The following is a 27508-nucleotide window of genomic DNA, read 5'->3' as shown; positions in this document are numbered from 1 at the left end:
GGCACCCCACTCCGGTACTCTTGCCTGGAAAATCCCGTGGACGGAGGAGCCTGGTGGGCTGCAGTCCATGGGGTCGCTAAGAGTCGGACACGACTGAGTGACTTCACTTTCACTTTCACAGCTATTTAAAAATATATAACCTTCTTGCCTAATTTATGACTTCTTTGCAAAGCAAACTCATAAAAAGAGAACTCTGCTTGGTGAATTTTAAAAAATGTTTTTATCCAAGTAACAGTATGAGATTAAAATTCAGTTGTTGGTGGAGGTGAGTTGCAGTAAGCACCACAAGCAGATATTTTGTAAAACTTCTTGTCTCATTTCACTAAACTTTTTTAGGACAATTAAATTTTACCAAAATAAAGAGGTAAAACTTAGTTTAACTAATTTTGACTTCTTGTTATAATAGAAATATTTACCAGGTTCAACTACACTTTTATGTATACTTTGGATATATTTTTCACATGATATATTGTAATTGTTTCATATTTGTCTCCCTAATAGGCTGTGAGACCCTTGAAGGACTAAATATGTTCAGTGTTCTTTCATTGTACTACCTTATATTTCCTTTAGTACTTTGTAGTTATTAGAATAGATGGATTTATATCAGGTCACTTGATTTTTTTATAATACCTTTTGGGATAAGGGATTATTATTTTAATTTTACATTTGGAACTTACAGGGCCATAAGTGTCTTGTCTAAAATCACAAAACTGGGGGCTGAGGTCCAGGCCTCCTTTTGTGACCAGAACTTAATCTTTTAAGGAATGAAAAGCTGCAGTGCTGTCCAAGAGAACATTGTGCCGTGTGGAAATGGTCAGTAATTGTGAGCTGTCCAGTGCAGTAGCCACTGACTACCTGTGGCTGGTGGGCACTTGAAGTATGTCTAGTGTGACTAATGTGGTGAGTTTTAAATTCAACTTAGTCTTAATTTAAATAACTATGCTTGGCCAGCGGGGATACCATTTTTTTGGACAGTGCAGGTCTAAACTCCTAGGTAGAGTAACTGTTTGCAAGGACATGCTAGCAGGGCACTGGGTTTAAAGTGCCCCCCACCACCCCCCTAACCCCCCCGTACAATTCTGTGATCCTGTAACCTCTGAACTATAAGACAAGTGAACCTGCATATATGTACCCAGGAAGTTGGTTTGAATACTCCTGAAACCATCTTTGGTATAGTTATTTTTTTTCCCCCTTTTACTTTTATTCATGTGTGGTTGAGGAGATTATTTTTTGCCGTTTAGATAAAACTTTTTATAGTAAAGTGTACTGTCAAAGGTTTAACGTTCTTAATTCTGTGTTTTATTTAGTTTTTAAATAGTGGATCTTCTTAATTTATTTGACTGTGTCCGGGCTTTGTTGTGGCATGCAGGATCTTCCTGCAGCACCTGGACTCTATTTGAGGTGCACGGGCTAAGTTCCATGGTATATGGGATCTTAGTTCTCCAACCAGGGATCAAACCCACGTCCCCTGCATTCCAGGAAGGATTCTTAACCATTGGACCACCTGGGACAGGCAAAGACTTAATTCTGTGTTTTAATACAGTTCCTTTATTATTTTGTCTCCTCTCCCCTCAGTGGCAGTCCTTTCTCTTTGTTTCTTTTTTTGTTGTTGTTCTTAGTTCCCTGACCAGGGAGTTGAACCCAGCCCCTTGGCAGTGAAAGCTGAATCCTGACCACTGGACCACCAGGGAGTTCCCTCTCTTTGCTCCTTTAGTCCCTTAAAAATCTCAGCTTTCTCTGCCAGGAAAAGGAAAGAGATTTTGTTAAGCTATTATGTTGAACCCTGTCCTTGATTATTCCTTTTCTCCAACAGTAATCTATTTTCACCTGTGTTCATTTAAAAGCTGAACAGTAAATATTCATAAATCATTTCATGCAAGTCAATGATTAATCCTTAACAGGATGTCTGCTCCCTGAGAACGAGCCCTGTTTCCCATTTTGTGCCCTTTAAAATGGTCAACAAATGTGTGTTGTGTGTCTAATTATGTGAAGAATTCACAAAAGGTAGAAGTGGTCTAGGAAAGTATCTTTGAATTTAATTAATGTTTGAGTAAATAGTGGTCATGCGTCTTGGGCTTAGATCATTTCCAGTATGTGAAAAAGGAAAACTACTCCAGTTACTAAAACCACTCCAGTTATTTTAATAACCATTCAATGCCTAATATGAAATGGGTTAATCTCTTGTTTTAGCCACTTTGTGTTGAGAAATGAGATCAATTGACTGTGTCCTCCCAAAATCTACAAGCTGAAACTTTATTCCCAGTGTGATGGTATTAGAAGGTGAGGACTTTGGTGATTAAGTCATGAGGGTGGAGCCCCTATGTGTGGGATTAGTGCCCTTATACAACAAACCCCAGAGAGCTCCCTTGCCCCTTCCAACATGTGAGATGACAGAGCATGAAGACAGCTATCTGTGGACCAGGAAGCAGGCCCTCACCAAACAACAGTCTGCCAGCACCTTAACCTTAATCTTCCCAGTCTCCAGAACCTTGAGAAATTGCTGTTGTTTGTGAGCCACCCAGCCTGTAGTATTCTGTCAGAGAAGCTCTAATGGACTGAGGCAGGAAAATGAGCGTGTTTCATCAAATGTGATTAGAAAACGGCTGCTGGTGATGAGCAGATTGGACTTTCTGATTGGTATCAAAGGAGAAGGTTGATTACTGGAAGAAAAAAAAATAGAACTTAGAATATCTCTTAAGTTATCTTGGTCTCTCATTTAGCACCTGTTAACACAAAGTATATTTGGTTCTCAGAAACTGTGAAGAACTTGCAATTTAGGAATATTATAAACTTTTGATGTGGTTATCAATGTATGAAAATCTCTGTCAGAGTTACTTAGAGTTCTTGCTGTTTGAGATTGGAGGGTCTCAGCATCTTAAGTTTTATAAGATCACATGTCACATTTCTACACTTCAAATGCTGAGAAGGGGACATGTGTTTTAATGGAGAGAGTTTTGCACCCTTGTGTGCTGTCATTTCTGTACCTCCGGCCTTTAGCTTTTACCTTGACTCTTTGGGACTGGATCTGAAAGCAGGAAGTTCTGATGGGAAACCATGGAGCGGTAAGCTGTTCTAAGGTGTTTCGCCTTATAAAACTAGTAGCCATAATCACTCATTCTAGAAAGTTTTATTGATTTTGTGCCAGGCACTGTGCAGGGTTGTGGGACTAAAAACAGAGAGAGATCAAGTTCCTGGATTTGAGTTGCTCGCAAAGGTGTAGACAGATATTTAAACAAGTGAACAGCTTATACTGTATGTGGCATGTAAATGCTGTCTCTAAGAGACCTGCGAGCAGTTGGCAGGAGTATTGTGCAGCTCTGTTGGATTTGCATGTTTCATCAAAACAATCTTGTGAACTAGGTGCTGTTGATATCCTCATTCTATAGGAGAAAAAGTTGAAAATGGAGAAGTGCCCTGGATTTTATTATTAAAGGCCAGATTTAAACTCATGTCTTCTGATTGTAAATCTTATGGTCCTTGCACTGTATACCAGTTCCCTTCTTAAAAATTACTTCCCTCCTCCTCTTTTTAAAAAAAGGTTTATTTTTATTTATTTGGGTGCACTGAGCCTTAGTTGCTGCATTTGGGATCTTTAATCATGGCATGTGGGATCTAGTTCCCTTGACCAGGGATCAAACCAGTTTCTCTGTATTGGGAGCTCAGAGTCTTAGCCACTGGACCACCAGGGAAGTCCCCCTTCTTCCTTTCCTTAACTGGGAAACCCCCAAAGGATTACAGAGCTGGCACTTCATTCTCTATGATCCTACCACACACGTGCATTCAGTCCTCTTACGGGACCATCAAAGTCATCAGCAAAAGTGTGCACCAGTTTTAAAACTGAAGAAAATCTTACCAACTGAAAATTTTAGCATTTGTGGGCAAAAACCAGCTAAAGGACTATTAGACATTCTACAAATGTTAAGGAGAAACACAACTTTTATTATGTGACTTGTGGTTATTTATAAACATGCTGCTGCTGCTGCTGCTGCTGCTAAGTCGCTTCAGTCGTATCCGACTCTGTGCGACCCCATAGACGGCAGCCCACCAGGCTCTCTGTCCCTGGGATTCTCCAGGCAAGAACCCTGGAGTGGGTTGCCATTTCCTTCTCCAGTGCATGCAAGTGAAAAGTGAAAGTGAAGTCGCTCAGTCATGTCTGACTCCCAGCAGTCAGACATGGGCTGCAGCCTACCAGGCCCCTCCGTCCATGGGATTTTCTAGGCAAGAGTACTGGTGTGGGTTGCCATTGCCTTCTCCGTATAAACATGCTAGGGAAACAGTTTTGGGCCATCGAATTACAGATGGTAAACATACCAGTCTCAACCGGTTAAATGACCACATTCATGAATGTGTATTTGACAAAGCTGGCTCTGTGTAAATAAGCATCGGTGGGGCAGCCGGGTAACAGCTGGGCAACGCTGAGAGAGCCTGGGCCAAGCTAAACAGGAACATGGGCTACAGCCTTGGGTTGATTAAATCTCAGCACCACCGCACACACTGCTTCTTGGCCTGGAGCATCTCTTTGGGTCACTGTAGTCCCTGCCTCACAGTTGGTACCTTGTTTCAGGGATTCCAGAGGGAGGGCATGGTGGCACGATGGAGCTTGTGAGTGTGTGTGCACGCCCTTTCTCCTCTGCGGTCAGCACTCAGACTCACTTTGGCTGCCATTTTGTAAAACTAACCAGCAATTGATCTTGAATACCTTGGATGCCATGATTATTAAAATGAAGTCTTAAAAGTGAAAAACATTTTGGATTAGTAGAATAAACTACCTTTAGATGATTTTTAGATAAATTATTAATAATACATTGTTTATGTGTTATTTCAGAGCTCATGTAGTATTTCAGAGCTCATGCAGTATTTTAATAAATAGCATTTTAGTTTATCATGTCTTAAATTTTTACCAATGAACTACCGTTAGTAACAGAGAAAAGTACTCTGAGAAGAATAATGTAGGGGTGTGTGTGTCTGTGTGTGGAATAGCTCAAAATGGCAAGTAGGACATTTTTTGAAGGTTAGTGTTGTATCTTGTATTTTTATCAGATGAGTTTCCCATAAAATTTTTGCATTGCTACCAACATAATGTTTCAAATGTCTTGCCATTATAAAAATGTTGTTCAGGAAGTTACGCTTGCTTCCCCTTGTTGGCCTTTCATATCTATGTGCCTGTCATTGGTTTGGTGCTGTTTGATATCAAAGGTGGAACCCATATCTCCTTCTCTGGGACTTGCAAGTCCAGGTGGACGGACCAGTTGTCCACTGGGCACAGCAGGCTCCCTATACCTTTTATTAGCCCATGTCATGGGAGAATCACCGTCCTGCTCTAGCAGCACAGTGGATTGATGAAATAGATTAAGTACGTAGTTCCTAGTTGAGGAAGGTGAGGCCCACACATTTGTAGCTTACCCAGCATTTCGCAGCTCCCAAGCCAGAGAGCAGGGCGGTTCTCTTAGGAGTCTCCCAAGTTCTCAGATCCAGCCTTCTCTTACATCACTTCTGCAGTAGCTAGGTAATATTTACTAAGAAGAAAATGGTATATAATGTGCTGGAAATGAGTTTATAGTTAACAGAACTGTAAGTCATTCTCTCCCCTCAAGCAGTTTGGCCTGTCAAGATGCTAACATGGGATGAAAGGCAAGTAGCAATAAAGAAGCTAAATGACGCAAGGCCAGAGGTTTTACAAGGCAGTGGGCAACCGATTTCCAAATAAGTGATAGAGCTAGAAGTTATTCAGTTCTGAGAAGGAAGCATTCAGATTGGGCTAAGAATACAGAAAGGCTTTGCGCCAGAACAGAGGCTTGATTTTACGGTAGTCAGTGTTTCTGTAACCTATTTGTCTTTTGTTTACTGCTAATAATTGCTGAAAACTATCTAATTCCATGTGTAAGCCTTTTTTTTTTTTTGGCTTCCTTGTTTGGAAGGTGTTCATATTTTTACAGTTTACCCTAGGAACAAACAATTTTATAATTGCACAAATTTCTACTCTTGACAGTATTAAGAAAATAATTTGACGCTAACCCTTAGATGAATTTTATTTGATTTACAAGTTTCCTTTTTTCATTTCTCATAGAGCATAATACTCATTCATCTAAAAAAGTTTGGAAAGATTTTCATAATAATGTTTAGTTGACAGGAATAGCAGAAAGGGAAATGGTTATGATGGAAGAGAATCAAGTTCAAATGTTGATGGGCTTAGGACCAAGGACAGAAGACCCAGAGAGGAGGTGAGGACAGGAAGAGACCCAGTGTCCTTATGGAGCTGACATGTGGACATAGGAGGACACTCTGATAGCCACACCGTTGGGTGCCTCCTTAAGTCTAGACTTTTAGGAACGGCAGGGATTTCTAAAACAGTTTGGTCAGGCCCCCTTCATTATACAGATGAAGGAGTAGCCAAAAAGGCTAAATAACTTGCTCAGAGTTATTCATGTGCTTCCCAGGGCATGCTAGTGGTAAAAAACCCCACCTGCCAATGCAGGAGACCAAAGAGTCGCAGGCTTGATCCCTGGGTTGGGAAGATCCCCTGGAGGAGGGCATGGCAACCCATTCCAGTCTTCTTTGCCTAGAGAACCCCATGGACAGAGGAGCCTGGAGTGCTGTGGTTCCTAGGGTTGCAAAGAGTTGGACGTGACTGAAGCAGCTTAACACACATGCATGCAAAGGTCACTCAAAGTGACAGAGCTGGGATGAAAACCTGCATCCCAAGTAATAACCCAGCATTCCTTCTGTCTCCCCCAAGGTCTAAGAGTAGAGAACTCTGCACTAGAAGAGTGTTCCTAAATGTGTTAGAGAAGGACACTTCGCTGTTGCTGTTCTTTCCAACACACTAGAGTGGTTTGGAGATGGTGAGATTAGTTTATCTGATGAAGGAAGGCATGTTATGTTCACATCAGCACATCAGCATTGCACAGACATTGGTGAAGCTCGTGCTCTCTGCTGTTTTCTCCCCACCTTCCAGGTGGTCCTACTAACTGAGGACAATTATATTGAGCTTTATTTTTTCGTGGCTTATTTTACAAGAAAAATAGATATACTGGTTGTCCTTTTGCAAGCTACTGAGGAATATTGATGGAGAATCACTTCCTTTTGAGCTCATAAGCTGATACGGATAAATACAATTGTATTACTGAATATAGATACGTAGTCTGTTATATATTTAGCAAAACAGATGGCATTTCTTAGCTATGTGCCTGTCATTGGTTCGGTGCTGTTCAATATCAAAGGTAGAGCTCATTTCTCCTCCTTTGGGAATCAGCAAGTCCAGGTGGACAGGCCAGTTGTATGCACTTACAACCTCAAGTATACCATGACTAAAGTGGGACTCTCGAATCCCACCAGCTCTCATCCCCTCTATACTTGCTCCTCCCATGTCATTAAATGGCCCTAGTCTGTGTTCAATTACTCATTCTGCTGCTGCTGCTGTTGCTGCTAAGTCGCTTCAGTTGTGTCCGACTCTGTGCGACCCCATAGACAGCAGCCCACCAGGCTCTGCTGTCCCTGGGATTCTCCAGGCAAGAACACTGGAGTGGGTTGCCATTTCCTTCTCCAATGCGTGAAAGTGAAAAGTGAAAATGAAGTCGCTCAGTAAGTGTCCGACTCTTTGTGACCCCATGGACTGCAGCCTACCAGGCTCCTCCATCCATGGGATTTTCCAGGCAAGAGTACTGGAGTGGGGTGCCATTGCTAGAAATGCTGAAAACCTATCGATCGCCTTGATTCTCTTCTCCTTCACTCCCCTCTCCCATCTGGGAGCAGATCCCTCTACCATTCCTTGTTTCCCAGTTGAACTGCTGACAGACTTCCGTTCATCCTTTAAGACTCTGCTAACGCTGGAATCAAGATTGCCGGGAGAAATATTAATAACCTCAGATATGCAGATGACACCACCCTTATGGCAGAAAGTGAAGAGGAACTAAAAAGCCTCTTGATGAAAGTGAAAGTGGAGAGTGAAAAAGTTGGCTTAAAGCTCAACATTCAGAAAACGAAGATCATGGCATCCAGTCCCATCACTTCATGGGAAGTAGATGGGGAAACAGTGGAAACAGTGTCACACTTTGTTTTTTTGGGCTCCAAAATCACTGCAGATGGTGACTGTAGCTGTGAAATTAAAAGATGCTTAGTCCTTGGAAGGAAAGTTATGACCAACCTAGATAGCATATTCAAAAGCAGAGACATTACTTTGCCAACAAAGGTCCATCTAGTCAAGGCTATGGTTTTTCCAGTGGTCATGTATGGATGTGAGAGTTGGACTGTGAAGAAGGCTGAGCACCGAAGAATTGATGCTTTTGAACTGTGGTGTTGGAGAAGACTCTTGAGAGTCCCTTGGACTGCAAGGAGATCCAACCAGTCCATTCTGAAGGAGATCAGCCCTGGGTGTTCTTTGGAAGGAATGATGCTAAAGCTGAAACTCCAGTACTTTGTCCACCTCATGTGAAGAGTTGACTCATTGGAAAAGACTCTGATGCTGGGAGGGATTGGGGGCAAGAGGAGAAGGGGATGACAGAGGATGGGATGGCTGGATGGCATCACTGACTCAATGGATGTGAGTCTGAGTGAACTCTGGGAGTTGGTGATGGACAGGGAGGCCTGGTGTGCTGCAATTCATGGGGTTGCAAAGAGTTGGACACGACTGAGCAACTGAACTGAACTGAACGTTGCTTCTAAAGGGCAGTCTTTCCCGGTGTCTTCCTGAAAAGAGTCAGGTGCTCCTTCAGTGCAGCTGTAGCCTGCAATAAAGTTCTTTATTAAAAATAATCAACTGTAATTCCTTGAAGTCAGGTAACTTAGCTTAATTCTCTTTGTAAATATGGTACCAGGCACATTAAACTCAACACACTTTAAAATTAGTTGTTTTATTTATTTTTTGATTTTTTATTCTTCTAAAAATTTTTTTGGGCTGTGCTGTGCAGCATTCAGCATCTTAGTTCCCACATCTGGGGTTGAACCTATGCTCCCTGCGGCGGCAGTGCGGAGCCTTGACTAGCTAGACTGCCAGGGAAGTCCCTAAAATCAGTTGTTTTTAAATCAGTGGTTTGAGTGGGAGAGTTATTAATTTGTGGTGTTTATGAAACATCCCAGTGAAGTGATGTTGTAAAGGTAGGCAGAGGCCAGGTCTTGAAAAGTCTGAATGCCAGAAAAAGAAGCTAGTAGCAGTTGTAGCTCATTTGGGTCCACAGGGCCTTCAGTGTAGCCAGCTGTTGTCATATGACTGCATTCTGGCCAATAAAAATGGAAGGTGTACATGCAGCTTCTGAAAGTCTCCTTAAAAGAGGGGCTTGTCTTCCCTCGCTCTCCTCTTCTGTTGGCTGGAGTGATATCTAAGTGCCCAGGGCCCCCACAGTCATCTTAGTGTATCAAGGCCACATCCTAGGGTTGGTAGAGCAGGACCCCAGAAGAAGCCTTGGCAAGAGCGAAGGCCTTCCCGGAAGAGGAGCAGAATGAAAGGGCACATTAAAAGGTCAGATAGATGGGATTGAGCTGGCAAAGGAGACTGAAAAGGAGCCACCAGAACGGTGGGTGGAAAACCAAGAAAGTGATTCAAGAAGGAGGCACTGAGTGACGCTGCCAGCTGAGTAAGATCGCAGCCAGGAAATTGTCATGGGGTTTGACGAAGTGGAAGCCTTGGTAGGGCAGTGAAGTGGTGAGAGCAAAAGTGGTGCTGGAGTGGCTGGAGGGTGGGTAGAAGTCTCTCTGAAGATAGCTGCCCTTAAAGAGACAGAAAGTTCAGAGTAGAGTGACTAAGATGGAGGGGGTTTGGAGGGGAGGGAACGTTTCCCTGAGATGCTGGAATATGCTGATATGCTAATGGGAATAATCCTATTGAAAGGGAAAGAGAAAGAAGACAAGGTCTTGAGAAGATGAGTTGATGAGATCCAGACAGAGATTGAGTGTTTGCAAGGATGGGGGACACTTTCTCTGTCGTAAAGGGAGTGAAGAAGAAACTGGGGCACGTGTGTAGGTAGGTTTATAGATTTGGGGTGCACGCATGAGGGAGCTTTTATCTAAAGCTTTCCATTTTCTCCTGAAATGTTGAGCAAGGTCAGCTGAAACCTCCACAGGTTGTGAGGTCACCATCCCCCATATCTTGTCCATCTCTTCTGTTGTAACTCGTGTTCTGTGCTGTGAAAAGTTCCCCGTGTTTTAGATGGATCATGTGGCTGCCTTGAAGTCTTCCAGTGCCCCTGTTTCCCACGGCACACATGGCAGGTCCCCTTCAGGGGACCCTTCCCCAGCCGCATCTCTCTTTAGGTACTCTGTGCTCCAGCCAAAGCCACCGGAACAGTTGCTCTCAAACGACCCCCATTGCTGCCTCTCAACCTTTGAACATGCCCTCCTGGCACTGACCTTTTCTCCCTACCTGGTGGACTTGTTCTCCAGGACCCAGTCCTCATATCACAATGCACTAAATCCCTTTCACTCCCCTCCCCCTTCCACAGACCAGAAGCTGTAGCTTTTATTTACATAACTATATAAGTATCCTTTTGAATTTTTTTTTTAATTTTATTTTTTGGCCTTGCCACACGGTATGTGGGATCTTAGTCCCCCAGCCAGGAATCAAACCCATGGACCCCCTGCATTGGAAGCACAGTCTTAGCCACTGGACCACCAGGGCAGTCCCGAACTATCCTTGTACTGTAGCTCATTCATTTGGATGGAGCACAGTATAGGGCAGGCACTGAGTGAATGGATGAATTTTGATTGCTTTACCTGTTTCTTTTGCAATTCTTTATTTAAAAAAATTTTTATTGAAATATAGTTGATTTACAATGTTAATTTCTACTGTACAGCAAAGTGATTCAGTTATACATATGTATACATATGCATTCTTCTTCTAAAAATTCTTTTCCATTTTGGTTTATCATAGATATTGACAATAGTTCCCGGTACTATACAGTAAAACTTTGTTGTTTACCTGTTCTATTTATATGCTCTAACCCAAATTCCCACTCCATCTCTCTCCCACCCCCTCCCTGGTATATATATAAAACTGCATTTTTTTTTTTTATCCATGCATCTGTTAATGGATATTAGATTGTTTCCAGTCTTGGCTATTGTAAATAGTGCTGTTGTGCATGTATATTTTTGAATTATATTTTTGTCTGGATATGTGCCCAGGAGTGGGATTGCTGGATCATATGGCAGTTCTATTTTTAGTTTTTTGAGGAACCTCCTTGTTTTTTTGAGGAATCTACTCTTTTCCATAGTGGCTGCACCAACTTAGATTCCCACCAGCAGTGTGGGAGGGTTCACCTTTCTCCACACTCTGCCAAGCATTTGTTATTTGTAGTCTTCTTAATGATGGCCATTCTGACTGTGCGAGGTGGTATCTCATTGTAGTTTTAATTTGCATTTCTCTAATAATTAGCAGTGTTGAACATCTTTTCATGTGCCTGTCGGCCATCTGTATGTCTTCTTTGGAGGAATGTCTATTTAGTTCTGCCTATTTTTCAATTGGATTGTTTGTTTTTTGTTGTTGAGTTGCATGAACTGTTTATATATTTTGGCAATTAAGCCCTTGTTGGTCACATCATTTGTAGATACTTTCTCCATGTCCATAGTTTATCTTTTTATTTTGTTTATGGTTTTCTTTGCTATGCAGAAACTTGTAAGTTTAGGTCCCAATTGTTTATTTTTACTTTTATTTCTATTGCCTTGGGTGTCCTTTAGCAATCCTTAATGAAATTAAGATGAAATGAAAGTTATATACTCTCAATATTTGATGCAAAGTAAACATTGTTTCTTTTTCTTTCTTTCCCTAGGTGGTTCTGGAATGGAGCCGGGATCAATACCATGTTTTGTTTGATTCCTACAGAGACAACATTGCTGGGAAGTCCTTTCAGAATCGGTGAGAAGAGACCACTTTTGGAGAGTAGCTTATTTGGGCTCAAATGATAAGTTGTGAAATCACCCATGCTTTATATGGAACAGTTGAAGGGGCCTTTCCAAGTTGTAGATATGATTTAGCTTGTCACACGTGAAGGAACCTTGTAATCCAACCTCACGTTTCTAGGGATGACAAATTTAAGTCTCAAAGAGCAATCCTGCCTTGCTGAGTATTGAGTACTTTAAGTTATATGAGCTCACTCTGTCCTTGACCCAGTTCTGTGAGGTAAAGATAATTCCATCCCCCTAGGATGAGAAAGCCAGATGGCTACTCTGTAGCCAGTTCCAAGCCCCAGCCAGTTTGCCCATCACTGTGTTCATAACCAGGGCATCTGCTGTGGCATCCACCAGGACCCTCACACGCCCCTGTGGTCACCACACCTTGCTGCCTCGCTATGGGGAGGAGCAAAGCACCTCACACGTGGGGTCTTTTTCTCCTTAAGGCCAAGCTTCTTGGTGCAGCCACTCCTGAATGCTGCCTTCACCCTTCCTCTTCCTTGGAGATTTCTTCCTGCCTCATGAGGCAGACCTCAGAGTGCAAGCAATCTTTTCCAACATCCTCCTTTCCTCTCGCAGCTAAAGTGAATCACACAGGCTCTTTTCCTGTTTTGCCTGTAAAACTGTTACTTACATTGTTTTATATCATAAAAGCAATATATGTCTGTGGTTGAAAACAGTTCAAGCAGTACAGAAAAGTAGAAAGGAAAGCCTATCTCTGTCTCATTCTGAATTTCCCCTGACCCAGAGCAACCATGGCAAATGAATTTTTGTTTTGGATTCTTCTGGTGTCTGTCCTTTTAACCTAAAAAAAAAAAAGAATGGAAAACAGAATTGTCTCCTTTTTGGCTTACTTTATGCAGTATCTGTTGACTCCTTTCCATTGTAATGGTACAAGGCTAGTCACTGTAGGGCATGGAGCAGGGGTGACCAGAAACAAACATGGGGTAGCCAATAAAGCACGTTACCCTCTTAGAAGACAATTATGTAACTATCAAAGACCGTAATCAGAAATTTCCCTAGGTCCTGACTGTTTATTTTCCCTGGAGAATAAACTCCATGAGTCCTTCTCTTTACCTTCACTGAACCAGAAAACCTAGTAAAAGTATAACTAGTAATTGGTGTTGATTGGTGCACCTCGAACATTTTCTGGGAGTGCCTCTAGACTACATCAGCAATTTATACGAAGCTCTTGTTTCTGTTTAGAATTACTGCCTGGCGCCTCCATCCACTTGTTAGGAGTACCTATGTGGTTCCTATCAAATAAGTAGTTTTTATAAAAAGCTATGCCAATTAGTTCTAGACATATGCACTATTATAGTCCCGAACATCTCAGCAAGGAAGGGCTGTGGGATCCCTTGAGTTCACTTAAAGCTTTACTGTTTAGTCCTTAAAGCATCCTGTGTATGAGTGGCATCCCTGAATTTGCTCCTTCAATTAAGGTTGAATCTTTGAGCCCTACTCTGTTTTAGATGCTGAGATCTGACTCTCTACTGTAAAGCATTTTGCAGTTACGTAGGGGAGATAGCTTATCAACAAGTACCTGAGGAAGTAGGGAAACTCTAAATCTTTCTCTTAGGAGCTCTTAAAATAGCAGTTTCCAAAGACACAGGGGGTGGGGGGCAGTGAGGAGGGGGGCAGTGGAACCAAAGCTACTTTTATGACAACACTGAGGTGTTATTTGCCTTTTTTATTGCGTTGACATTTGCACTCATCGTGTGAAAGCCATGGTGGGTAAAATTGCAACACCATCACCATTGATCTGCAGGAGTCAGAAAAATGCTGAGTTTGCTTAAGAGTGTTCCTGAAACGTCAATTTGATTATATCTTGGCCCTGTGAGTACACATTTTTTTAATGTTGCGTGTGATGCAATGGAAAGCACACTGCAAGCACCACATGGTGCCTGTCTTGAGGAAAAGCCCTCATGCAGTTGTTTTGAGTTGCAACCTGAACTTGGTTTATTTCATGGATCACCATTGTTATTACTTGAAAGGACACATGGCAGGGTCAGTACTCAGGCTTGGTTATATTTGGCAGGTATTTTCTTTGCAGTGAACAAAGCAATCCTGTGTTTTAAGGGAAAGAAACAAAGTCATTATTGCCAATGATAAAATTTGAGCTTTCAAGTGAAATTAGAATTTAAGAAAACTTGTTTCCACCCCTGTGAGCCTAACATTTCACATTATTATATAAAGACTTCTTTGATTAGATTTGCAGCATTATCCAAGAAAATCACATTTGTTAATATTATGTAAGAAAATTAAGGAAATACGTCACCATGTGGCTGAGCTGCATAACTCAGTAAGCTTTTGTTTTCCAGATAGCCAATGTATTGATGTTATAGAATTTTACACAGATAAAAAAGCCGTTCAGTGTGCAAGAAAGACCAATGAATTTTAATGTAAAAGCACAAAAAGTTCATTAATATGGTTTCAGATTATACATTGCAGCTGATTTTTAAGAAACTACCACTTACTTTGGTGTGGTATCAAATAATATCCACCACTATTTGAAAAGGCTATTAAAATACCCCTTCCCTTTCCAACTGCGTGTCTGTAAGCCTGAGTTTTCTTCAACCCAAACAACATCTGGGAACAGATTGAATACTGAAGATTGAGATGCTTCCTTGCTTCTCCTAAGTCATTAAAGAGATGTGGAGAAATGTAAAGCAACGCCTCTCACTGAATTTTTGTTTTGTTTTTTGAAAAATACTACTGTTTTCATTTAAAACAGCATGTGAAGGGATTTACTGTTGTTTTAAAATGAATTAATATTTTTTGAAAGTCTGACTAACTTTTGAAAATGGCAAGTGTGGGTATTTACAAACTATAAACAAGCTTTGGGGCTTCTTAAGAATTTTTGAGTGTAAAGTGTCTGGACCCTAAAAAGTTTGAAAATCATTCCTTAACATAGCAGTTCTCAAGCTTCAGTGTGCAGCAGAATTCCACAGAGGGCTTGACAAAATGGAGTTTCTCCCCACCTCCAGAGTTTATGCATCTGTAGGTCTCAGGGGTACAGAGAATTTTCATGTCTTAAAAAGTTCACTGGTGATACTGAAACTCCTGGTTTGGTGACCACGCTACGAGAACTGTTGCAGTAATGGATTCGTAATGAGACATAATTTTCCTACTTCTCCAGTTTTTATTATAAAACAACGCTGATTGTCCTAAGCAAAGCTCACTGTGGCTGTCTTTTTCATCCCAGCATTTGTGAGCACTCAGCCTCCTCTGTCTGATGCTGTGCTGCATGCTGATGGTGCCTCTCAGCCTTGACAGAGCCTCAAAGCTTTTAGAAGGAAAACTAGCTCACACAATCTAGATACTGAGGTCAGCTCTCTTAATCATGTTCTCTTTCTAAAGAGTATGTGTGTGTTCTCAGTATTTCTTCTTATAATTTTGTTGTTGTTTGGTTGCTAACTGTGACCCCCAAGGACGGTGGCCCATGATGCTCCTCTGTCCGTGGGATTTCCCAGGCAAGAATACTGAAGTAGGTTGCCATTTCCTTCTCCAGGGGATCTTCCTGATCCAGGGCTCAAACCTGAGTCTCCTGTATTGCAGGCGGATTCTTTACTGCTGAGGAACTAGGGAAGCCCCTCCTAATTTTAGGTTGCATTAAAATGTAGTTTGATTTTTATGCAGGGATATTTCAAAATTACCTAATTTTGATGATGACAATAAAAGGTAATATTACATGGATGTTGATGGTTGGATAGCTCTCCAATTCAGGGAACATGAACTTCGGCAAACTCTGGCAGATAGTGAGGGATAGGGAGGCCTGGTGTGCTGCAGTCCATGGAATTGCAAAGAGTCAGACATGACTTAGCAACTGAAGAAAAACACCATAACATCATATGTTCTAGTATGTTTTTAAATAGCCATAATTTTTATAGGAAGTTTTCAGTGTTTTGCTAGTGTTTCTGCATGTCTTTTTAATGTTGTCCCTGAATGAAGAAAAAAAAAAAATCCCATTCTATATGCCAGTATCAAGTGAATATATAAATTATGTACTGCTACTAATTGTGAGGTATTAAATTAGGGGCTCAGTTTTGTCATCTCTAAAATGCAGATATTAGATTAAGTGTAAAATCTCTTCCAGCTTTGGTTCTCAGATGCTATTTATGTTCTAAGTTTTCTTCTCTGCTTTATGGAATGTAGAACCAAGGGACTATTAAGTGCCTTCATATTCATTTAAACTAAAGTGATTAAAATAAGAGTGGTATCACTGTTACCACGGCTTTGGTTCTGAATCATAGATCACTTACTTAGTCTTCAGCTCTAAGATAAAGGCTTCCTTCTCATCTGGAGACTAAGATAGTGGTCTGTGGTTAGAATGAAAGCCTCAGACTCACTGTGACCATGTCTAAGAAGTAGAAAAACAACTGACTCACTGCCCAGGGGCAGATCACAGGATCTTCTCAGGGTTGTCAGTTTAACACCAGAGAGTTAGGTTGATCATGTAATACAGTCTTACTAGAAGAGCCAGGACGTAAATGCATTATATATTTAATGTTGCTTTCCTTGGTTGAGCTTGTAGAGATAATCTGTTGACTATTAAAACAATCTTTAATAGCAGATAGTTACTTGTACAGGAAAACTTTGGAATGTGCATATTTCTCCTTCCTTTTTAAAAGCCTTTCTAAAATATGTCACTTAAGTGGGATTTTTGTTGTTGTTAATTGGTCTGTACGTAGACCACAAGATCCCCTGGAAGAGGAAATGGCAACCCAATCCAGTATTCTTGCCTGGAGAATCCCATGGACGGAGGAGCCTGGTGGGCTACAGTCCACGGGGTCACAAAGAGTCGGACACGACTGAGTGACTTAACTTTCACTAACTTTGACTTAGACTACCTGTGACCTAACTTACATGTGGGTAATGTGAAGCATTTTTTTTTTAATAGAAGAGACAACTGTTTATGTTGAGGGAATGAACTGATAGTTATTTAGACAGTAAATACATATTAAACCCCACTGTGTCTCAGGCACTATTCCTAGGCACATAGTATTGAACAGGAGGAACTCATTGACCTCACACAGAAGTGATATTTTAGTGGGGGAGGCTTTTATTTATTTATTTTAATTAAAAACTGTGAACTGTAATCTACATAAAAGTCAGTAGTTCTCAAAGTGGGTTTCTGGACCAGCAGCATTGGCATTACCTGGGAACTTGTTAGGAATGCAGTTTCTGGGGCCCCCAATCCAGACCTAGTCAATGAGAGACTCTGTAGATGGAGCCTAGCCACCTGTCCAGCAAGTCCTATAGGTGCTTCTGATGTCTGCTGACATTCGGAACATCCATATAGAAACATGCAGAAGAAGATCAAGAGAAAGTAGTGTTTGCATATCATGACAGTAGGGAGAGAGAGCCTGAGAGTGTATGGGAAAGAGAGGAAGGAATTAATGAAGATGGGCACAGAATGTGTGACACCCATTTCTGCCTTAGAGCTGCTCAGTGTAGTGGAAGACAGAAAAATAGCACAACCAGTATGCTAAGGACTCCTTGGAGAGTGGAGTACAGTGGAAGCTGCCTGTTAAACGGTACATTTTCTTTGTGAGAGGTGAGGGAAGAGGGCGTTTGGGGAATGAGGAAGTAGTTAAAAGAAGCAGGAAAGAAAGGATATTCTAAGCAGAGGAAGTGTGTTCAAAGGTACAGAAGCCTGCAAGCTCTTCCCTGTTTGGGTAAGGGCATATAGCTCGCACGTCTGGGGCACGAGGTATGGATTATGAAGTTTAGATTTCATTCTGCAGGCAGTGATGCACCTTGATGGGAGGACTCGTAGATGTTCAGCTGTCACTTGTGCCTGAGTATGAGGTGGTTGATTCCACATTTTTCCCCATGAAACTCTGGGTCCCCTGGTACCTCTTTGACTCTTGTCTCTTCTTAGGTTCTTCCCTTTGCTCTTGTTTGTCTGTCACACTGTTTGTGTGTATCACACTGGCCTCTCATTCTTTAACCATGCCAGATAAGCAGCTGCATCAGGGCCTTTGCACAGGACATTTCCCTTCTCTGGGCTCTACTTGCCCAGTTGCCCACATGGCGGCTTCCTCACTTTCTTTACCTCTTTGCTGAAATGCCAACCTTTTCAGTAAGGCCATCTCTGATCTCCCTATTTAAAACTGACTCCACCCTGCCACACGTAAGACCTAGACACACTGTATATCCCCCTTTTCTGCTCCATAACATTGAATATCATCTGACTTCATTTATTTGGTTTATTTCCTGTCTTCACCTTTCTAGAATGTAGGCTTCATGAAGGCATGCATTTTGGTCTGTGCCGAGTCCCCAGCACTTAGAACAGTGCCTGGCACGGCATATACTAGCACTCTGGAGATAGTTCTTCAATCAGTGGATAAATACTTCTTTCATCCAGTCATCTCATCTTCTTTTAAGCTAGAAGTGATTATCACTCTATTTTCTTCCTTCCATAATTTGAATGATTTATCCCCCAAACAGCATTATTTCTCCCTGAGATTATTAACCTGTGGCCAAAACAGATTGTTAAACATTTTAGTCTTTGGAGCCCTTTGTGCGCTGGGGGCCCGATCCTGTGCCTGACCTGTGAGGAAGACAAAAAGGAGGGTAAACTTGGGTCCTTGGCCTAAAAATAGAACAACCCCCCTCACACCCCCTAAAAAAAATAACCCTGAAAGTGTAGTGTTCCTTGGAAAAGATCAAACCTGAAACAGAATCATCCAAAATATGTCTTATATTACCATGAGCTCTGTAGTATAGTTCCAGAGCAGGCACTGAAAGATGGGTAGGATCTTGGTAAGCTGATGAAGGAAAGGAGGAAAAAACTTTTTAGCAGGGATTAAATCTGAGATGGAGCTTAGGACAGTCAGGGATTAAAAGCCTGCCTGACATTTGGGCTTCCCTGGTGGCTCAGATGGTAAAGAATCTGCCTGCAATGTGGAAGACCTGGGTTCGATCCCTGGGTTGGGAAGATCCCCTGGAGAAGGGAATGGCTACCCACTCCAATATTCTTACCTGGAGAATTCCATGAACAGAGGAGCCTGGCAGGCTACAGTCCCTGGGGTCGAAAAGAGTAGGACATGACTGACTAACTTTCACTTCACTGACTCCTAAGGTCAGGGGTATGATAGATAGTAAGGGAAAAATCGAGCAGGTTTGGGAAGGTCTTCTATGCTAGTGTCTCAAGTAAGTCATCAAGCTCCTACCTGCCAGGCACAAATCCTAGTCTGCAGGGTACTTTAGGGAACAAAGCAGATGCGATTCCTGCTGCCCTGGAGCTTACATTCTAGGGGAGGCACAGATGAATTACCAGTATATGTAGCATGTCAATTATTTAATATGTTAGGAGATTACTGCTATAAAAAAGAAAAAAATAGAGTCCAGCAAACAAGATTGGGAGGGGCCCAGCTTGGTGGCAACAGAGAATGGGAAGTCTATAGCATTAAATGGGTAGGTCTTCGTTGTGGAAAGTGAAAGTCGCTCAGTTGTGTCCGACTCTTTTTGACCCTGTGGCCTATACAGTCCATGGAATTCTTCAGGCCAGAATACTGGAGTGGGTAGCCTTTCCCTTCTCCAGGGCATCTACCCAACCCAGGGATCGAACCCAGGTCTCCCGCATTGCAGGCAGATTCTTTACCAGCTGAGCCACAAGAGAAGCCCCAACATTGTGGACTGCTGGCTGACTTTTTGGGGGTCATTTTGTTTAAGCTTCTAATTTCTTTTCTGTGTTTGGCTGCATTTGTATCCCAGCTTCCTCATTTGCTAAACTGAGAAAGTAGCAGTTTGAGCTTCTAAGACCTCCTCTACAGTCTTAAAATGGAAAGGACAGCAGCCTCTTTACAGGGTGGTTGTGATGATCAAATGATGCAAAACTACATCAAGTGTCTAGTAGAATACAGCTCACAGAGAAGGTCCTCAGTAAATATTACTGCCCAAGCCCCAGTTTCAGAACATGCAAGTTTATGATATGCACCATGGTTGGATTACCTTTTTGTTGATATTCTTCCATAACCTCTGAGATTAATTCCTGTATGCTCTTCGTATTCCCAAATATATTGGAAAAATGAGTATAAGCCGGAGGACTTATGGGTTTCCCTAGGCTCTGTCTGCCCATGCCGATCGACGTGGTTTACACCTGGGTGAATGGCACAGATCTTGAACTGCTGAAAGAACTGCAGCAAGTCAGAGAACAGATGGAGGAGGAGCAGAAGGCAATGAGGTAAAACCGATTGGATTGTTAGAGAACAAAACACAGCACGTTCTACAGTTATAAGTAACAGTACATTTCAGAAGGTAAGACGATGGCTCACACTGTTGTTCAAATAAGAGTCTGCATCTCAAGTTCATGCCGTTAGAGGATTCTGGCAGTCATGTGTCCGACCCTTGTTTCTTGGTGCCCAACGAGGACTTAGCCACTTTGGCGAGATCTTGGCCTCACCCTGCCAGGTGGCCACTGTCTCATGAACGTGGTGCTGTAGGTCTCTGAGGGCCTAAAGGTGGAGGAGCCACCCAAGGGAGCCCCGGTCTTCCTCCTCATTTAGCCTGAGTCCCAGGTATGATAGTTTCATGAAGTGAGGTTTTGTTATTCAAGACAGCTAGATTAGTCCCTTGAAAATAAAACAGACCTGCAGACATAACTTTTCTTCCATTTGATAAAGGTAGTAAAAAGTATATTTGTTACCCTTTTTAATATCAAACAGTACACTATGGAATTAGAAACCTGGGTAGTTGTTTTAATGGAATTTTGATTATTTTATTTACTTTATCTGGGAAAAATACAGTGGGTTTCTGGAGAACCTTCTGAACCAGGGGTCTGGCTGATGTAATTTCCCCTTTGATTCCTCAGGAGTATTTATTGGGAGTTCCCCTATTCATTTCTTTGTAAATGTTATGGGTGCACCCCAGTTTCAGGTCTTTGGCCCTGTTATACTGCAACACATTTGTCTGTCTCTCTCTCTGTTCTCTCTGTGCATGAAAATGACTTTGATAGCCTCGTACCAGTTTTACTAGTAAAATGTAAAAGCTTATGTTTTAAGTAAATTTTCCTGGTTACTATGGATGGGACATGATAATATTTGTTGATCGTATCCTATTAAAATGTAGAATTTATTATGCATAAATATTACACACAGTACAGTACTTCTTAACCTACTGGTTGGTCCTTGTGGAGTAACCAGGAAAATCAATGTTGTTAAGTTCCCTCCTATTCTCATTTAAGGCTAACACTTGTCCATGCGTGTGTAATGAAATCTGTTTCCTTTCACTAGAGATATCCTTGGGAAGAACACAACAGAACCAACCAAGAAGAGGTAAGCATTTTGATTTTCCTCTCAGGAGTGAAAATCAAAGGAGTGAAGTGAAATGTCCAGATTTTTCTCCCTTGCTTTTGTTGGCTACACAGTATTTTTTATTTTACTGTGTTGCTCCTTTTCAGTCACTCTTCTGCAGTCATTCTTCCCTAAATTAAGTGCATACATCAGATGAGAACACAAAGGCAGAGTTGATTGAGGGCTCTGATTATTCTTGTTGTAGGTAACCAAAGCGTTATCGTCTGTAGATGCATTAGGTAACGTTTTTCTTCTTTGCCCTTTCTATTCATCAGTCTTGATGTGCTATTCTCTTGGTCCATTCAAATCTGACTTATACTGTTTTCATTTATAGAATCTATGTCCATTGTTTAATTATGTGTTCAATGTATATTTCCTTATCTTTAAAAGCCAACATAATCATATGTCTTACATCTAAGGATTTGGGAAGGAGATTTAACCCAATGACAAGAATCAGATTATTTCTCATTGGAATCATACCTGACACTAAATAGGCCCTTAACACAAGACTGTCTCACGAACAAGCGGAAATCTGGTAACTGCCACTTGCCCACTGAACCATCAGACTTAAAATAGAAGAGTTATTCTTAGAAGTGATCCAGAAGTGCCTTCTGAATCACCTCTTAATGTTAATTATGCTTATTTATTTATAAATATCTATTACTAATACTGTTATTTTTAAATGACTTTTAAATTAAAGCTGTGATGCGACATTACAGAAAGGTTAAGAGGAAAGAAAAGAACAAGCTCACATAATTCTATGGCCCTCACTCCACAATTATGATCATTTTCTTATTTCCTTTTCATGCACATTTTTATAGTAAACAATTTCTAATCTGTACAGTTTTGTATTCTATTTTTTGTTTTATGTAATCATACATATTTCTATGTTATCGTACTACTTCTTACTTATCCATTTTAATGCTGCTCTGCTGCTAAGTCACTTCAGTTGTGTCCGACTCTGTGGGACTCCATAGACGGCAGCCCACGAGGCTCCCCTGTCCCTGGGATTCTCCAGGCAAGAACACTGGAGTGGGTTGCCATTGCCTTCTCCAACGCAGGAAAGTGAAAAGTGAAAGCGAAGTCGCTGAGTCTTGTCCGACTCTTAGCGACCCCATGGACTGTGGCCCACCAGGCTCCTCCATCCATGGGATTTTCCAGGCAAGAGTACTGGAGTGGGGTGCCATTGCCTTCTCCGTATCCATTTTAATAGTTATATAATATTCCATAAAGTATACTATAATTTGCTAAATGTTGGGAACCTGCTGTATTTTCATTATTGATGCTATATGTGGGTCTGTGGCATTTTCTGTGTGTGGGTTTGTTTACTTTTCCTGTTTTTGTTTCTTTTCTACTTGGACTACATTCCTGGACATAAACTACTTAGGAAGAAGCATGTGTGTGTTTTCATGGGTCTGATGGAAGTATTGGGTGGGTGGGTGTGTGTGTGTGTGTGTGTGTATGTTAGTCACTCAGTCTTGTCTGACTCTTTGTGACCCTATGGACTGTAGCCCACTAGGCTTCTCTGTCCATGGAGTTCTCCAGGCAAGAACACTGGAGTGGGTTGCCATTCCCTTCTCCAGGGTATCTTTCTGACCCAGATATCTGACCCAGGGATCTGACCCTGCATTGCAGGCAGATTCTTTACCATCTGAGCCACCAGGGAAGCCCATAGGTATACATGATATATGTGTATATGTTAGCAAATTGCTTTTGCAAAGAGGAAATGGGGAATTCATCTGGAGGGACACTGCAGAGTTTGAGAAGGGTAAGCACGCTACACTTGGACGAACATTGCCTCTTCATATTTTGAGGGGTGCTAATTTAATAAGCTAAAGGTCATCGTTTTCTTTGCATTTCTTTGACCATTGATGAGGTTGCACAATTTCATGTATTGTTTATTAACTGGTCATAGCTCCTACCTTCTGAATTCTGTTCCATTGACTGTTATTCTAGGTATTTCTTATGTTTAGGCAGGAATATTTCATGTAAATTCATCTCACCTTGTCACATTTGCTTTTGTTTGCATTGTGTCCTGTTATATTCAGTGTACAGAGTTGTATTCTAGTTGGAATTGGTAAACTGTATCTGATGACATTGTTAACCAGAATTTATCTACTTCCTTATCTGTCTAATAATGGGCTTTACTGGAGTTACAGATGATATTGAAAACAATAGTAATGAAATGCTTAATTTCTTGTACACCTTTGAGTTAGTAAACTTTGTGGCAGTCTTATTTTATTAATAGGAGTTTGAAAGCTTTATCTTTTGAGTTGTACTTGTTTAATAGTTTTCTACCATACTTGCTAACTTACTAAATTTTTATATTCTTGAAATAGAACTCCTTGTTTATTGAGCATTTATGATTTTTAAATAAAACACAGAAGAAACGTCTATAAGATTTAGTAGTAACCAGTGGGCTTCTCAGCGTTGTTCACATTTTTCAAGCACGTAGTTGTGAGTATGTCCCTGTCTTTCCAGTGAGAAGCCTCTGGAGTGTTTGCTGACGCACTGCATTAAGGTGCCAATGCTTGTCCTGGACCCAGCCCTGCCCACCAACGTCACACTGAAGGACCTGCCATCTCTTTATCCTTCTTTTCATTCTGCCAGTGATGTGTTCAACGTTGCAAAACCAAAAAACCCTTCCACTAACGTCTCAGTTGTTGTTTTCGACACTACTAAGAGCGGTAAGATTTTCTTGTGGGTGTTATAAAGTCTTGATATCATTGGATGCTGGGATAACAAAAGTTTGAATGGAACAGAATTGATTAAGTTTTTAAAAAATGCCTGATAAATTAAAAATATAACAAGGGAAGTAGAAGAGCTGCCACTGTATTTCAGAAAGGGGTTATATATTTTTCATTCTATGTAATACACATGCCAGCCTGAATGCTGAGGTCAGGTCCTAAAACCTGGAACTCACATTTACTGTATTCTCTTGGCTCTGAGTTATTCTAGAAGCTTTTTTTTTTTTTAAACCATATAATTCCTCAGCGAGGTTGTCTTCTGCAGCTTGGACTGACCATACTTGGAGCATTCATGCTGAATGTTCTGAAACGTCTGGTTATGCAGTAGATTTGGCCAGATAATATCAGTAAATCTGTAATTCTTCCATAAAACCTGCACCCACATCCTTAGAGATCCCGTCCTCCCATCTGGCCACTGAGCTGCTGAGCCCCACGCCTGTGTCTCCTTCAGTAATCCTTCCTCTTGTCTCCTTCCTTGGCACTGAGCCACTCTCTCTGGAACCTCTGCTTTCACTTGTGTAAGATGAAAGCTGTCTTATTCCTTTTACAGTTCTGTTCTTAAGTTCTCATTCTTTCAAGGTTGTACCTCCCAGCTTAAATCTTTGGAACTATCTTTGACCTGTTCTTACTCTAATCAGTAATCAGCCGCATCCTATGAACTGCTTTTTTTTGCAAGGATCTTATCTTTCATACTTAATCAGATTTCCTCTACACCCGACCAAATTTCTTCACTCAGTTCCAGTAATAGAGTCTGGTCTGCTCTGTCTGCCTCTAAAGTTCTTCTCAGATCTGTCCAGCACATAACTGATAAAATCAGCATTTTCTAATCTGTTTATAGTTGCTCTCTCTTTGGAGAGAATAATAGTAGTATGTATTTGTTTTTTACATGGATACAAACCCTCTTGCTGGTGATCCAGATCAAGGTTTAATTGCCTTGGTCCTGCCCGTCATCCCTTGCTTCGCAGGCCTCCTTGCATCTCCTCACAACTGTCAGTGTCTTCACACACAGATATGGGGTTGCCTGTCCCATTCTTCTTCCTCTCCCAGCCCATCTCCTGTTCTTCGTGTGTGTGTGTGTGTGTGTGTGTGTGTGTGTGTTTGGCTGTGCCATATGGCTTGTGGGATCTAAGTTCCCTGACCAGGGATCGAACCCTGGCCCTCGGCACTGAAAGCACAGAGTCCTAACCACTGGACCACCAGGGAATTCCCGCCATCTCCTGTTCTTTCCAGCCCCATCTCCAGTTCTGTCTCCATGAGGATCCTGGACTAGTACATTCACAATGATTTTATTTTTCTGTATCCCTGTAGTACTTGTAATCTAACTCACAACTTAGTTTTTGACTGCATAGGAGTTTATGGGGTTCTCATCTAATTTCTTCAGAGCAGAAACCTCCTCACCAGTTTGTGTACTGAACAGTGTCTAACATAGTGCTCATTTCCTGGGACTTATTATTTGTGATTTGAAAGGTCCAAGTGCAGACATCTCCCCCTTCACATTACCAACCTGTTTCTGAACTATTTTGTACAGAAACTTATTTTTTAAATTTATGCTATATTTTTTAAATATATAGGGAAATTAAAAGGATAATTTTTGACAAATTTAACAAGTTATATGATTTATTGTTTGGCTGAGTTTAGCTTTCAGTTCAGTTCAATTATGTCCAACTCTTTGTGACCCCATGGACTGTAGCACCCCAGGCTTCCCTGTCCATCACCAACTCCCAGAGCATACTCAAACTCATGTCCATCAAGTCAGTGATGCCATTCAACCATCTCATCCTCTGTCAGCCCCTTCTCCTGCCTTCAGTCTTTCCCAGCATCAGGGTCTTTTCCAATGAGGCAGTTCTTCACATCAGGTGGCCAAAGTATTGGAGTTTCAGCTTCAGCATCAGTCCTTCTAGTGAATATTCAGGACTGATTTCCTTTAGGATAGACTGGTTGGATCTCCTTGCAGTCCAAGGGACTCTTAAGAGTCTTCTCCAGCACCACAGTTCAAAAGCATCAATTCTTGAGCACACAGCTTTTTTTATAGTCTAACTCTCACATCCATACATGACTACTGGAAAAACCATAGCTTTGACTAGACAGACCTTTGTTGGCAAAGTAATGTCTCTGCTTTTAAATATGCTGTCTAGGTTGATCATGGCTTTCCTTCCAATGAACAAGTGTCTTTTAATTTCATGGCTGCAGTCACCACCTGCAGTGATTTTGGAGCTAAAAAAAAAATACAGTCTCTCACTGTTTCTATTTTCTCCCCATTTGTTTGCCATGAAGTGATTGGACTGGATGCCATAATCTTAGTTTTCCTAACATTGAGTTTTAAGCCAACTTTTTCACTCTCCTCTTTCACTTTTATCAAGAGGCTCTTTAGTTCTTTGTTTTCTGCCATAAGGGTGGTGTCATCTGCATACCTGAGGTTATTGATATTTCTCCCGGCAATCTTGATTCTAGCTTGTGCTTCATCCAGCCCGGTATTTCACATGATGTACTACAGGGTGACAGTTTGCAACCTTGACATACTCCTTTCCCAATTTGGAACTGGTCTGTTGTTCCATATCCAGTTCTAACTGTTGCTTCTTGACCCGCATACAGATTTCTCAGGAGGCAGGTCAGGTGATCTGGTATTCCCATCTCTTTAAGAATTTTCCACAATTTGTTGTGATCCACACAGTTAAAGGCTTTGGAGTAGTCAATAAAGCAGAAGTAGATTTTTTTTTGTACCTTGCTTGCTTTTTCAATGATCCAGTGGATATTGGCAATTTACTCTGATAACACTTCACCGGAAGAGAAAAAGGAATGATATTATGTTAGCAATTATAACTCAGTTATAAAGTCTATGGAGAGAATCTTGGGTTTTCCTCTACTCATTTTATGATGTGTCAAAGATGTAAAAGATTGTAAAGTTTGGGGTTTCCCTGGCAGTCCAGTGGTTAAGACTCCACACTTCCAATGCAGGGGGTGTGGGTTTGATCACTGGTCAGGGAACTCAGGTCCCACACGTGGCCAAAAAAAAGGATTGTAAAGTGTGATATAGGTAAGATTCGTAGTAAGTAATAGTCTCTTAAACACTGGTTTTTAATTTCCACTTGGGTTTTTATTTGACTGTCCTGCTTATCACATTGACTCATTTAGTAAATATTTGTTGAGCCACTGCTCTGACTTGATTGTTGTTTTAGGCAAACAGCAGAGGAAAAAAGGGCACATTCCTACCTTCATGTAGCTTCCATTTTTAGTAGGCCACAAACTCACTCTTTTATCATGCTTAAGTATCTAGATCATGGATAGCAGAATTGTTTTGTAAAGGACCAGGTAGTAAATAGTTTAGGCTTTGTGGGCTAAGAGGCAAAATGCCAGATATCATGTAGGTATTTGTATAAACATTCAGCCGTTTAAAAATGTTAACATTGTTTTTAGATTGGGGCCATGCTGAATCCAGTAGTGGCTAGATTTTGGACCATGGACTGCCAAACCCTGATCTAGATTAAGAAATTGTAGCCATGTTTGGCATTTTAAAGATAATCTTATTTAACCTCTTTCCAGTTAATCATTGAGATCTGGTTTTTTTTTTTTTCCTTCTGAAATGTG

At 41.3% G+C, this 27508-nt stretch overlaps 1 protein-coding gene across 2 annotated transcripts in view; it reads left to right on the top strand.

Annotated features, from left to right (window-relative positions):
- The window catches only part of GNPTAB (N-acetylglucosamine-1-phosphate transferase subunits alpha and beta), an 84041-nt gene that overhangs the window by 20313 nt on the left and 36220 nt on the right, over nucleotides 1-27508 (top strand). For both annotated transcript variants that reach the window (XM_086400973.1, XM_086400971.1), the window contains exons 2-5: nucleotides 11757-11842; nucleotides 19949-20068; nucleotides 21117-21158; nucleotides 23658-23863. In XM_086400973.1, coding sequence (XP_086257099.1) covers nucleotides 19962-20068; nucleotides 21117-21158; nucleotides 23658-23863 — 355 coding nt within the window. In that variant the 5' untranslated portion in view covers nucleotides 11757-11842; nucleotides 19949-19961. The remainder of the gene's footprint in view (nucleotides 1-11756; nucleotides 11843-19948; nucleotides 20069-21116; nucleotides 21159-23657; nucleotides 23864-27508) is intronic.

Source organism: Bos grunniens, chromosome 5 (genome assembly GCF_055505025.1).
Source record: "Bos grunniens cultivar Pamir isolate PY7600 chromosome 5, Bosgru_T2T1.0, whole genome shotgun sequence".
Taxonomy (NCBI): Eukaryota; Metazoa; Chordata; class Mammalia; order Artiodactyla; family Bovidae; genus Bos; species Bos grunniens.
The sequence above is the reverse complement of the archived record's forward strand: the minus strand, read 5'-3'. Positions and strand labels throughout refer to the sequence as shown.